At 37.8% G+C, this 14,798-nt stretch overlaps 1 protein-coding gene across 5 annotated transcripts in view; it reads left to right on the forward strand.

The window, feature by feature from the left end:
- The window catches only part of SPAST (spastin), a 37,218-nt gene that overhangs the window by 861 nt on the left and 21,559 nt on the right, over nt 1–14,798 (forward strand). Inside the window, exons 2-4 of one of the 5 annotated variants that reach the window (XM_083832582.1) lie at nt 3,170–3,253; nt 4,496–4,579; nt 9,795–9,890. In XM_083832582.1, the coding sequence (XP_083688708.1) occupies nt 3,170–3,253; nt 4,496–4,579; nt 9,795–9,890 (264 nt within the window). Of the gene's footprint in view, nt 1–3,166; nt 3,254–4,495; nt 4,580–9,794; nt 9,891–14,798 lie in introns of all 5 variants that reach the window. The other 4 variants (XM_083832581.1, XM_083832584.1, XM_083832583.1 and 1 more) reach the window with 4 other exon arrangements.

The following is a 14,798-nucleotide window of genomic DNA, read 5'->3' on the forward strand; positions in this document are numbered from 1 at the left end:
GAAAACGTCAATAGGCCTTATTGTGCGCTTGCAGCTCCGCTTTAATGCAGTATCCCAGAGGAGGAGGTTAAAGTATTGCAATGGGCTTTCAATAAAAGGGACGTGCTGAACGCACCATACAAGCGAGGTGTGTGTCTTGCTTTGCCTCGACGGTTTGGGAGTGGCAGTGGTAATCTCTGGGGGGAAAAAGAAAAAAGAGCATCATGTGCATCGTGGTTAGTTGCCAAGAGATGCGCGGTGTCAGAGCACTGAGGCTTTCAGGAGCAAAGCGAGAAAGAAGGTGAGGTAGCTTAGTGCCCCAGTGTTGTCCATGAGTACTCTGTGCAAAGTAGCCAGGCATTCAGTTGTCAGATACAAGCCACAGCAGCGCAGCAGGTAATTTGGTGGTTTTAGGGGTAAACCTTCAGATCTTGATCCTTGTCATAGATTTGCTTTATGGGTACTTTATATTTGTCACATATGAATTAGCTGTACGGGTCATATATTTGTAAGAAAAAAAACTTTGCTGCTAGCACAAACAGTTGCAAAGCTGTTTTAATTCTGTAAATGCAATATTCATCTCATTGAGAAGGAGCTCACTTTGTTTTAATGCATAGATTTGTTACTTGCGTATCTGTTTTTAATGGCTGTACCACCTGAATATGTGTATAGCTTTTAATTTATTTGTTAATTAAATGGATTTTCATAACTTCCAACAGAAAATAATATATTAGGTATAGTATATGAAATCATTGGGATTTCTGGACTGCTTAATACCCTGTCAGTTACGTGGAGTTGTTGCTGTTCTGGAGGCTGCGTATACTTCAGTAGTTACTGCATCAGTTCTGATAACTTACACTCCTGAATTATTGGTAAAATTGTTATTCTTGCTTTGGTATCTTCAAAATCAAGCTTAATACTCCATTCTTCCCTGGGCAACCACACCGAGGAGGCAGCTGTGGTGTGTTGACCCCAGTCAGCAGCTGAGCACCCGGAGAGCTGCTCAAGCATTCCCCTCAGTGGGGTCAGAAGAGAGCAGGGAGAGCAAAAGTGAGAAAACTTGTGGGCTGGCGTGAAGGCAGTTCCACGAGTGAAGGAAAGGGGAGAAGGGAACAAGTGATGGAAAGGCAGTCACTTACCAAGTACCTGCATGCAGACCAATGCCTAGCCAGTTTCTGAGCAATGAAAGTCAGCCCCCCTACACGTATACCAGCCCTGTTCTTCCCCTACCTGAGCTTTTATTTCTGAGCATGACATTGTATCATACGGAATATCCCTGTGGCCAGTTTGGGTCGGTTATTCTGTTTCTGCGCTCCCAGGGGAGCAGAGTGAGAAAAAGAAATCCTTGAGGCTGTGCGAGTAGCGTTCTGCAACAGCCAAAACATTGGAGCATTGCCAGCGCTGGTTTAGTCACAAATCCAAAACAAAGCCCCGGACAGGCAGCTATGAAGAAAACTAACTCCTTCCTGGCACATCAGAGACTTCTGAGGAAGGGGACTTGTTTCATGTCTTCATCAGTGAGAGCTGGTTAATTGTTCTGTTTGGACCCAGAGCATGGCCTTTGCAAGCAGCTCGGCTTGCTGTCTTGCTTTCAAAACTCCGGCTAGAAGGTGGAAGTGGGATTTTAATGATGTCCTGGGCACATTTGCAGCTGCTCTTTGGAATAGCAGAGCAATTCAGGCAATAGCAAAGGTGGCTGGAATCGCCTCCAGTTTGATTTCTAATGGCTTTAAGCGGTGCTGAATTTACACTGCAGTTGAAACCGCTTCTGTAGGTGACTGGGGGAAACTTAAAAAAGGCTGCAGGGGAGATCAAAGTCACACAGCCTTTGCTATCTCATTTCAGTAGCGCTCTTTAACAGTCGGGATGTGTAACGCTGGTGGATAGAGGGCAAAAATAAAGCGATTCCCAAGGTGTGTGATGTACGCAGCTATAGGGAGGTGCTGCTGCTCCTGTGGCTTCTGTTAGAAGAGCAAAGTAAGGAATTACCTGCCGAGGGTAACTTGCCAAATGTTACTAAAAGATTTTTGCAGAGGAGGAAGAGAAAAACCTTAAGAGGCTTCTGGAAATGTATTTAAATATTTTCCTGGCACTGCAGTTTCATAGAAAATAGGTTTGGGACTGAAGTTATGGAAAGGTTTGAATGCAGAAGCAACACAATCTTTGGTACTTGGTATTGAGGAATATTTTTGTTCTCTCTTCTGAAACGAGGGTAACCAAGATTTCATTCTATTTTTTTTTTTTCCCTAGCACTGGTAGCCTGTTAATGCTAGTCAGGTTTAAGTTGCGGTACCTCATGTGCTACATTCCTTCATGGAAAAGCACGCTTAGTTATAACATTGCTAACTGAAAAGTGTATGTTTCAGTGTGCACTGAAATATCTCTTGAATACAGAGTATTTATAGAAAGGGAGGGATGTGAAGTACATCTGAGTATCTTTGCAATAGGTCACTTGATCTTAGGGTGCCAGGTGGTACAGGTTAGGTGTGGGCGTGCTCAGTGCTCTATTTGCTGTAATTTCCGTGTAGGACACTATTGGTACACTGGCGTACTCTCAGCGCTACGTGTATTTTATTTCCTGGAGAAGCTGACATTCACCTGCAGTACAGCAGTTTCATGATAGGATGAACAAAGAAACATTGCTGTGGCAAATGAGCTGCTGTACAAAATTAACCAGAGGAAGGGTATCTCATTTCACTTGGGGAGTATCTCAGCCTCATTGGTTACCTTCCTGAATTTCCATGCTTCTAGTGTTATTTTGTTACTGAATATCATTGGAAGATTAAAAGTCATGCCTTGATTTGATATTCCAGAAAGAAAAATAATGTTAATTTCACTGTTTCTGTTGTGAATATGTGTAGGATAGCTTTTTTGCCTCATTTTGTTTTAATTTGTCTATTTTTTTTTTTTTTTTAGGCGAGACGATCTCTTTTAAGGTAGATGGAGAAGGATTCCTAAATCAGGCAAAAGTGATTTGAGGCTGGTGTAATACCTGTTTGTAACAGAAAAGCTTATTTGAAACTTCATACCTACAAAGTTGACAGTGTCCCTTTAAATGTTTCTTTAAATCATAGAATTTTGTTCAAATATATCTTCCCTCACGTTACTTGTTTTACACAGCATTATATGGAACAATTCCTAAGCTTCGGTTCGCTGCGCAAAATAATGGGTTCACTTCCTTTTTAAGCAGGACAAAAGGAACAAGCTGTTGAATGGTATAAGAAGGGAATTGAAGAACTGGAAAAAGGAATAGCTGTCTTAGTTATTGGTCAAGGTAAGCCAGTTTTGGGTTTTGTGGGAAAGATTTGCATTATTGATTAATTCTGGTTTATGGCTTCCTCAAAGAGAGGAACCAATATTGCTAAATACGGTAGGTGCTAGGAACAGTCTGCTGTATGAATTCATACGGGTGTATTTCTTGTTTCAGCTGTAGGTGAACACTGGTCCATTTCTCTGTGCTACCTTAACATTCTGGTCTATAATGTATGGGACTCCTACTCCAAATATTCTTGGGTTGTACAAAGTCATAAGCAGTTTATGAAAATAAGTCTTAAGTAAAATACCTGATTTCTGAATATTTTGGCATTCCCATTATGAGTTTGGATTTGGTTTTCCAAAGCTGACAGTTGTGGATTAGTTCATGTCTTCACTTATTGTCATTTGGAATGGCCTAATGTTGTATTTCTGGATAGCTTATGCCAAAATACCTGAATGCTTCCAACACAGAAAGAAAGTCTATGTATATGGAAACATTTTAAGCTGTAGTCTAGAAGCAGATATGCACCGTGGAGAAACAGCTGTAGTGAAGGACTCAGTAAGAATCTCTGTCCTCAAAATAAGTATATTTAAAAAAAAAAAAAAAGGAAAAGAAAAGAAAAGCAAAACAAAATGTAAGATTGCTTTGCCAGACTGCTGTTTGTTTCTCAGGTATACTTAGAAATGTTTGTGAACAGTATATGCTGACATTTTTCTTATCCAACAGCACCAGTGGCATTTGATACAACCTAAATTGCAAAATTGGGAGGGCTTGACTTGAACAGACATCACTTTTAAAGTGGTGATATCACTGCCTGTAATTCTATGCCTTTTGAAATGTAAAGGGACACGGTCAACTGAATTTAAGTCTCTTAGTTTTGTCAAAATGAATTATTTTGATTTATACTTGCCTCTCAGTCACTTTTCAAGCTTTTTAAAAATCTTATTTATATGACTGCTGTTTAGAAAAATGTAGTGAAAAGGAGCATATATTAGGTCAGCATGAAGTATCAGAGAATAGGTTCCCACCTCTTTACAAGCGGTATTGTAAAAGAGACGGTGACAACTAACTTTAAAACTTTATTTAGTCAAACTAAATTTGATTAAATAAAAAGCTTCATTAGTTTTGCAGTGACGTTCCTTAGTGGAGGGGGTAGCTAAGGGGTGGGAGGGAGAAGAGGGATGGCTGGATGTCAGTATTGTAGCACTTTAAGAAGTTAATTTGCCAAATTGTGTTTTAACGTTGATTTTTCTTTGTAAGGTGATCAGTGTGAACGAGCTCGACGTCTGCAATCTAAAATGATGACAAATTTGGCAATGGCCAAGGATCGCTTGCAGCTTTTAGGTACCAGTTACAATTCATGACTTTGGAAAGTTTCTCATTACTTGCACAAGTTGATTTAATGCGTTCTTCTAAACTATGACTTGTGATTTTTAAAGTGAAGAAGTCATTCTCTGTGTAGGCTCTCTTAAGTTTGTTTTTTAGTTGAGTGTAAGTAATATTTTTCAATGCTGTTGAGTTTCGAAATTTCCTTAGAAAATAGGTGTAAAAGTCACTGAGAAGTCTTTTTACCATAGCATGCTTGACTTGTAAACTGGGGGAGTGTTGTAGATGTTGGAGTTAATTTAGGATTTCTCTGTCAGAACTGTAGTAGAACTTGTGATACATTGCTGATCATGAGTGATAAGTGCACCCTCTGGAAGTGTAATGTCTTATTCCTGTTAGTTCTGTTGTCACTTACATAAAAAAAAATCCTGATTATTGGTATGTAATATAATAATAATTCTTCAGCATTATGTAGGCCATAAGGTTGTGAAACCCTAATTCTTGTAATCTTTTTCTGGTAGTGTTCTATTTAATGTCTAGCAGGTAAAATTACTTCTTTTCAGAAGCATAATGTTGCATAGTTTAGACTTTATTGAAATTAAGTGGTGTATATAAGCTCTTAATGGAGAGAGTAAAACAGGCAGTGTTGGCAGTGACATCTTACAGTGCATGATAAACAGAGAAAAGCCCTCCCTTCAACCCACAAATCCACAGCTTTGTGTGATGTATCGTCTACCTTGAGAATTTTGAAGATGCTTCCAGTGAAGTAAGTAGAGTGGAAATAAGGATATATATTGTTCTGTTAGGGAGAACTAACAGAAATACTGTTTAACTTGCACGTTTGTAGCTTTAATCAAGCACTGTGGTGTTCTCAGTTCTGCTAACGCCCTCTCCTAGCAGCATGTAGAGCTGTCAGGAAAAGTAACTTTTTCTCTGCTTATACTTCGTGATTCTGTGCTTGTGAGTGGTGATTGTTGTGGTTGTTATAACATCCCTGCCAAAGTGGATTCTTCTGGTTCCTGTTGAGTTCCTGGTGTCCTTAGCTCTTTTTGTCAAGATACGGAAGGAATGTGGAATAAAGGAGGCTTGTCTGTAGAACCTTAGTATGTGCAGAAAATACACATTTTTTTCTTTTTTTTTTTTTTTTTTGAAGAGTAGAGTAGTTAAGTTGGAAGGCACCTCCAAAGATCATCATGTCCAACTGCCATTTTGCTTGTTAAGGTTAGGGCTGACTCCCAGAGGGTAACAAACTAAACAACAAAAAAGTGAAAATGACTGCATGCCAGCAGTCTTCGATAAGGCAGGGCTTGTTGCTGACATCCTAAATGGCAAGAAACTGAGATTTGTTTAATTTGCTGTTCCCTGAACCTTGAAGTAATAATGTGTCAAATTTTGTGGGTAGTGCTTCACCCTGCCTTGAGTCATGGTAGTAGCACTTCTGAAGAAGAAGAGTTGCTCCCTTGCTGTGTTCTGATTGAGAGGATAAAATGGGTAAACTTTGCAGATGAACGTGAAGTCAGTTGAGGTCAAGCTGGTATCCTCATCTTTACTACCATAATGTCTGATCACATGCTATTTGTATTCTTCATTCAGTGTGCAGGTTGAAAGGGAAACAGTTAAAATAGGGTTTATTGCATAAGTTGGTGTCCAATATGATTTTTTATTTTTTATTTTTTTACTTTTACGTTATTTGAAGCTTAATACTTTGTTCGGCTTAGGTTCTTGTTCAGTTTGCACAAAGAATCTGCCTCAAGCAACGTACACGAGAGCAAACCTTGGATAGGAAGGAAAAAGTGAAGTCACCTGCCCTGTATGAAGGAAAAAGATGTTGTTTAGAGAGATTTTCCAATTAGCTTAAATCCCTACAGGCTTGATTGTTATAGAACTATTAGAGTTATACATGTTTTGATTTTACATGTCATTTCACATGGAATTTGTGGAAATTTAAGGTGATTTAGATTTGAATTGCATGTACAATTCTAAACATAGCTCTGAGCTTGCTACTTAGAGTAACAAATTACCTGGAAGCTTTCCAGTGGCACCTGGAGATGCCTGTGTAATGGAGCTAAACCTGAGGCTCTTGAGGCTCTTAAGGTTCGGTGAGGTGATTTGCCCATGAACCCAATCAAGAAGATCAAGGAGTAAACTTTTTTCTCTTGTTATGGGGAATTTCCCTGTTTCTTAAGGGAATGGAATTCTTAATTCTGGTTTCTTAAGAGAATGGAATAGGTCTTTTTTTGCATTAGCTAGAAGGATCAGACAGGTTTAAAGTAGACAATCATGTCAAATATATCATCCTGTTTGATAGACAAAGATGTGATTGCAGGTTGCTTAAATGAAATTCCATTCAGTCAAGCTAAGTGACATTGATAATATATAGGAAGTGAAAATTACGTTGTATGGGTTATAAATGTCACTGAAAAGCGCTCAGTGTTTTGTCTTTCAAAGTGTGTTGGATCATCAGCGTAAGTTTAACTTACATGACACCGCTGATGGTAATGGTGGTCTTGGCTTTCCTAATTTGATCCCTGTTTCACCTTGCTTGTAAATTACTGTCTGGTGTTCTGTTCACGGAAAGCCGAAGGTACTCCAGGAAGGCTTCAGTGAACCTCAGGGTGACTCAGTCACGTTGGCAGTTCAGTGGCAGTGGTGAGTTCTGCTGCCTCTCAGGGGGCTTCCAAATTCTACCACATGGAATTGGTGGGGGCCCTGGTTTTTGAGAGGGGTTTGGTGCACGGTGTTATAAGAGACGTTAGCTGTGCAGTAATTAAGATGAGTAGAGAAATCCTGCTCTGATAGCCTTCACAGATCTGATTGCTCCTGGATGGCTGGTCACCCATGTTAGAACTGTTATTTGTTTTCCACAGTCAATACACAAAACTCAGCGTTTTTTTGTTCCTAAAGACAGATAACCACAATGTCCAGCACAACACTACTCAGTTTTAAAGCTGTGTGCGTTTTGTACCATCCATGTTCTCCCATTTCGGAGAGATTTTCTTTGAGGGGACAGATTTTTGTCAGCACAAGTACATTTCAGTGTACTACGTGTAGCTTCAGGTGTTCTGCTTGAAAGATGTGTGGCATGTAACTCCAGTATCTTTCACCAATATCCTATTTGGTAATAATTCTGCCCAGGTATAGACATGAGCTTTAGTAGACACCTTGTGGGGCTCTTCCAGCTTTTTGGAGGTGCTGTTTTTGCTTTGGGCTTGTGTTAATGTGATAATGTTTTCTTTTACTAGAAACCAGTTACCTTGAACTCATTGCTAAACGTAATGTTGCATGAATAAGATGACAGCTGCAGTGGTGTTTATTTGCTACGATTATGCCAATGTTGTGTCATTAAGGAGAAATAATAAATGAGATTCTGTAAATGGTTATCCTTTTTTTCCCCCAATGTCTAGAGGCATAGGAAAAAAAAACAAACATTGAAATGGAAGGTGATAGTATCCTATTAATTCCCTGGAATAATATTTAATAGCTCAATTTATTTATTCCAGAGGGCTCTGCAGCTACACTGCCTCTTAAGAGAAGTGATATAATTGCATTATGTCATTTTATGTGCAATAACAAAATTACATGCTAATATGTAATGTGATGGGAGGACACTGTGAATTGAAAGAGGACAACTTTTGGATTACTTTGTTGTTGTTGCAGTTTTGGAGTTCCTGACTATGTGCAACTATTTTGGATATAGCAATTGATAAGTGCAGTAAAACCCCAGTCTCAAATTGCATTTGAGATTCCATTGCAAATTGCATTGCAAATCTGAATTTGCATTGAAGCAAATGGGATCTCCTGAATTCCTGCCCAAGCCAATTGATTTCGTTATGTTTACTCACTAGAGCTTTTTTCATACAGTTGAGAAAATAAACCCTGGGTGCCTGTACTAATCTGAAGTTTGGGTTTTCATACTTGCCTGTGGTTGCTAACCTTTCACTCTAAACTACGTGTCGTTCATTTTGGATGTTATTATTTGGATATTATCTTTTAAACTACTGGATATGAAGGTACTGCTTGGGAAAGCTGTGGTGTGAGTGATCTGCAAACAGGCGAAAGAAGAAAAAAATGAAACAGTCTGGGAAGAGAACTGTAATAGATGAAGAAGCAGATTTAAGGAAGTGGTTTTGCTTGCTGGTTCTATGCTTGGCAAGCTCTGAATGGCAGTCCTCCCTCCAGTCAGGGCTTTTACGTTCTTGGGTGTGAACTTTTTCAGTAGAATTCAGCTTCTTCTGCAGTATGTTCTTTGATGTTGCCAGAGGACCTCCCTCCTCTACTTGGCCACCTGTTTTCCTGCACCTTGCTGACAAAGTGTGCCTTGCAACCTTACCAATGGTGTTTTGTTTTTACAAAAAGGGATGGGGTGGGTGCAAAATACAGGTGGGAGATCTTGTAATGGAGCTCAAAAGTAAGGCCTAGGGTGGGTTGTGGTTTGTTTTTTTTTTTTCCAACTCTAGTGGTAAAAGCAGGATTGGTGAGCTACACAGAACAAATAGACCCGAGACTTAACTCTTGTTGCAGTGTGGTTTGCAGCCTTGTACCTCTCTGATTTATGCTTTGGCTAGTTTATCGTGAGTTCAAGTTCATTTCTTTTTCCTTAATCTTTAGTCTTTTAAATCTTGTATTCAGATGTTTTTGAAGTTAATCCTCTTAGAGAGCACAGCTTGCATGACAATTTTATTGACTTCCTTTTTCAATTATATTTCTAAATAGAAATCTTTAAAGACATCTTTATCTTGTCTATATGGTGTTTTTCTTGAATAAATGAGGTTTCTGTAAAATGTAGATTGGCTATTACTACTTCAGTGAAACATTTAATATGCAGAAAAATGACAGCTGCAAGGAGTCTTCAAAAGTAAGACTGTGGGGAGGACTTTGAGAAACAGGTTATCAACACAAATCTTAGTAAATGAAATTGAATTAATCCTGATCACAGCTTGTGGCAAGTAACTACAGTCACTAAACTGGAAAGATTGTTTTAATGAACTCAGCCGTAAATGACTAGTTTTTAAGCAGTTTTTGGTCACGTACATGCTGACATAATTTTCTTGCAACTTTGCTAAACATGCGGAATAGATAGAAATGCTCCTTTTAGCTTTAACCCTATATTAAGTGTAACAAAGCAGAAGCTGACATTTGTGTGTTGGACATACATAAGTTTTCTTGGTTCATTTTTGGTTTTTGTTTGTTTATTTTGTCCTTTTTCCTCCCTTCCCCTCTGTCTGTTATGTAGAGAAGCTGCAGGCAGATTTGCAAATTTCCAAGCCGCAAATGGAAGTCTATAATGACAGTACTAACCTGGCATGCCGCAATGGACATCTCCAGTCAGGTGGGTTTGGTTTTACCAGCACCTAACTATTAAGGGGATGTTTTTCAGTTTCTGGTGTACTACAAGGAAAAATATGCTATGCTGTGTGTTGGCCCCTCAAACTTTAAAAAAAAAAATGTTTTGATATTTCTGTTTTTGTAAAGGCTTTACATAAAATACATCCCATCCTTTCTATGGCTTTGACAACACTGTTTTATTTTGTAGTTTGAAGTTCTGTCTTAAAGTGACTGTACTTGTTTCCTATTCATTAAATCAAATATTAGAATCCAAAACTACTTACAAAGACCACGTTTTAGAAAATGATTTCTCATGTTATATACTTAAAGGAATTAAACCTGTTAGAAAGTGTCAAAAATCAATGTAGGATATATAGGCTATATAGTTTGCCTACATAAGCAGTTCTTCCTTTATGATATTGTGAGAGTGAACGTGCATTTGCGTCAAGTTTCTTTACATTTCAGGGACTTTTAAGCTGGCAAAGTGATACGCAGTTAAAAACAAAGGGGAAAAATGCTTGTGCTAGAAGGATGTTTTTATCCTTTCCCAGAAGACTATACCAGGAATGTTAAAATATCAGAAGTAAATCTCTGTTTGTCTATGTACAAGGAGTGAAGTTACTGTGAAGTTTCTGAATTGTCTTCAAGGAATATTTTAAGCCAGCAGTAAGCTATTGTCACATCCATGATCTCAACTGATAATTTGTACAGTAGACCATAACATAATGAGATTAAGTACAATAGCGAGCTAAGAAGCAACAGAATTCACAAAGCTCGTCTATTGAATGAAGAGTAGTATTCAGGTTTTAAAGTAATTAAACTTGAAGCTTAGTGTAAACCACATGTTTGGTTTTTTTTATTATTATTTTCAGCACCATTCCTAGTTCTCAAGTCTTCTTAGTGTTTGCTTTGATTCTTTCTGATGTATGAGGAGTTAAACTAGTGGAACTATGTATGCAGTAATATAAAGGTGCTTAACAAAACATGGTATTTTTGTCAAAACGGCATTTGTAGAAAAGATGTAGCAAAAATGGTTCTTTGTTGTAAGTTTCTACGTAGACCCTACATAGATTGAACTTGAGAACACTTCAGTTTAAATGATCCGATACAACTCCTTTACTTTTACCAGGTTGGCTAAAGATCAAATACATGCATACACACAAACGTTGATAACATGCTTCATCTCATTCAATATGAACAGCTTTTCTTAAAACTCATTCCTTCTGATTTTTTGTACCTTTTTCTCAACATCATCTCAGAACAGGGTGCTGCAGAAGAAGGTCAGCCTGAACTTTCTTTCCTCTTAAAACTGTTACTTCAGTTACTTCAATTTGTCGGGAAAAAGCATTAGTATCTGCTGGAAATGAAGAAACACTTTGCCTATTGTTGGTTTTGGAAAAGCTACAGGCTGTGTCAGATGGGTGCTGCAGAGTCCCTCTTGCGGGAGTGTAGGCTAACCGAGAGTCCTCCATTTACTCAACTCAGTGGGAACTGAGAGGAGGCAGAATGAGTGAGGAGCAGGCCATCAGGATTACTTAGGTACCAAACATCTTCTGATTAATTTCAGCAAGATGTCCACAGGCTTGTTCCATGTCCATTTGCCATTTACCTTGCAAAAGCTAAACTTTGGTTTCATAACATGTGGAAGTCCAGGTGTTTACCCAAAGTACTGAACTTTTCCTGCAGTTTTCAATTCCCTGCTAGGGCCGGAAAAGTCAGCCTACTAATTGTCCTGTGAATTCTTTTTAAGAGGTTCTTGCTGCATGCTCTCTCTCTCTCTGAGTCTTGTTCATGTCGGTGCTGTGCTTACTTCTTAAAGTATTAGTTCTGCTTCAGTCTGTTAATTGTCATGCCATTGTGCTTCCTTAATACATCTTGTACTAAGGATGGTGTTTTTCACACTGACAGCTGCACTTATTTAAAAGAATGCAAAATACACGATAAATCCTTAGAAAAACATAAAAAATAAACTAGCAGGTCACTTGGGATTGGATTACTGAGAAAGCAGAGGTACTAAGACACAAGAGTCAGGTGTAAGCTTCATTTTTCTGTCTCTGTGAAGTATTACCTGTGCTATTGCCTAATAAAGCTGGGCTTTTGAGAAGTCTAGGATTTCATGAAGTATGACGTACAGTCATTTGGTTTTAATGTCAAGAAGGGGCCTTTTTGCAGAAGGACTGAAACATAAGAAATGTTTTCCTTCATTTGCTCTTAAAGCTGGGACTCCTTAAAGCATCTTTTTGCACTTTAATTCTGCCTGGTATTATATTTTTACATTTACAGTGCACAATTCTTATATTTCCAGAGTGTTAATGATTTGAGATTCTTGCTTCTTTCAAGGTACTATTTCTATCAGCCTTCTAGATAAACATACTTGATTCTAGCAAATGTGACTAACTATCCCTGTCGTCTTCATTCACTGTTTTCTAACTTAACTGAACACTTAGAGAGTCTTCTTGAAAATGTATGTTATGGGAGTTTTATAAAGCTACGTTATAGCCGTATCACCTGCCCTTCAGCTGCAGGAGACTATACAGTAGCTTGTCTTAAGAGCATTAACAAGTAGCCTCAACCCAAAACTTCATCTTGGAATAAGTATTTATTTTTTAATATCCATCATTCTTGTTCTCATAGCTGTTTTAAATCAGATGTAAAACGATTTAGCTGGATCTGTTTCTTCAGACATGCTTTTTTTTCCTTTGTGTTGTGGTTGTTTGTTTGTTTTTTAGTGTTGTTGTTTTTAAACGAGGTGCAAAACATCATACCAATCTTGCCAAAGGCAATACAAGATTGTTAGTGTTGGAGTAATTCCAGTATACTGCTTTACGCTTCACCCATAAATCTCAGCATGATATGCAGTCAGCAAAGGCGTGATATTTCTCTTCCTTATCATAAAGTTAGTTTGGCACAAATAGCAAGTGTTTATCTTAGTTTTCACTTGGTAAGATTTGCTAGTATGTCTCTAATGGTGTGCATACATTGACAACGTTTTTTGAGTTGTTGCAAAAATTCAGCTCTTAATACTTACTTTTTTTTTAAGGAGTTTCCCAAAATAGGAAAACAAATAGCAATAAAATTGTTTTTAACACCATAACCTGGTAGTAGATGTTTGGCTGACACGGCTCTGTCAGTTTAGAAAGGAAGACAACTGTATTCCTGACTGGTGTAGTTACACCACCGTTCAAAATATGGAACAGGTTCGTGTTAGTTGCTGAAGTTCTGTGAAGTGTTTTTTTATTACTTGAATGTACCTACTTGAAAAATCTGAATGCAATCTTTGAAGAAATTATTATTTTGGGGGCTATTGTAAATGTCAATCCTGAATAATATTGTCTTGGAATTTCTGCATGTATTTTGCTATGCAATATTTGCGGAAAACATGTAGCTATACTTCTTATTTTTTTAATATATATATATATATAACTACGTACATTTCTAGACTTGTTTTTTTCAAATTGGGGTCCACAGACCACAAAGGAAATTTTCCTAGCCACTTTGTATGATATCAATATATCAATGATATCAATAACCATATGCAGGGAATTCCTGAGGAATATTCCCTGATGATTTTTAAGGTATCACAGCTAAAGGCTGGAAACTGTTCTGCAGTGTCAGAATTGCTGCTGCTCATTTTTATGTAAACTTTTTTTCTGATGTGATGTTTAAAGACTTATAAAACAGCAGAAACTTCTTTATTAGGGCAGGTGTTAATAGGTTTTAGATGCATAAAAGAAAATACAAGTGGGTTGCTTTTAGAAATACAGAGCATGCTGTTATCTCTATCAAATAAATAAGCTACAGCTGCATGTTTCTCTGATTGTTTCTGTGTTTCCAGGTGTGTGGTATAACCAACCTTCTGTTAAAGTTGTTCAAATATATCCTTGCTTTGTCTTTAAAAACAGTTAAATGTAGTAAATGAATTTTAACATTCCTTTCTGAAAGGGAGCTTGGAATTAGACATGTATGTCTGCAGCTTATCACAATTTAACCAAAAGAAAACCTCACCAAAAATTTTGCTCTTTGCTTGTTTGTGATTTGTGATGTGTATATATATTTGGATGGTGGATTAAAATTGCAGGGCTGTTTTCAGGATCAGATAGTTATTTCTGTATGATCTAGTGGCATTTGCTAGGAGTCTTAAAGTAAATTACTCTGTCTAATCAAGAATTGGAGAGTAAAAGTAAAATGTTCAAGCTCCGATTCCTCTCCCTTAAATATGTAAAGCAATAGTAGAATTGTTTAATGATATAAATACACTTGAAATACAATGCTCTCTTTTTGTGATCTCTAGGGCCTTCTTTACAATTGTATATAAAACAGTGAAACATTTGGTGAAAGGCTGCTAGAGATACTACAAAGGTTTTATGGCCTCTTGCAGCATGTTTTTAGCTTTAAGTGTAGCTGAAAAATAAAAAGAAATGTGTTGGTGGGCGGTTGGATTTGTTACAGCAAGAGACATACTTTACATAATGAAGCTGTAGGGGCCATCAGTCTGACAAGTGACATACATATATTATTAAACACTTCACACTTCTTAAATCAGTAATGTTAGGTAGCCTTTCATTTTGAAAAGTTTGATCACGCTTTTTTATTTACCCCTTCACTGAGAATTTGTTTATAAAGCAGAGTATGCCTACGGAGTCGAAACTGAACGCCTACATTCAAGTCCAGTTCTTCAGCATTTCTTTCTGTGTTCCCCTGTAGGATTGACCACAGAATATATGTGAGCTTAGTGGGTTTGATTCCTGCAGGTACAACTGGAGTAAATAATCACTTGTTTTTAAACCTTTCACACTTCCCTTTTGGGGGGAAACAAATTATAATTTGCTTTGAAATTTTTCTTTTCCCTTTTTTGTTCTTCCTGTGTTTCCAGCTTCCTGAATTACTCTTTATCTGTGCAATTTGTGTGATA

Source organism: Anser anser, assembly GCF_964211835.1.
Source record: "Anser anser genome assembly, chromosome: 3".
In the NCBI taxonomy this organism is placed as follows: domain Eukaryota; kingdom Metazoa; phylum Chordata; class Aves; order Anseriformes; family Anatidae; genus Anser; species Anser anser.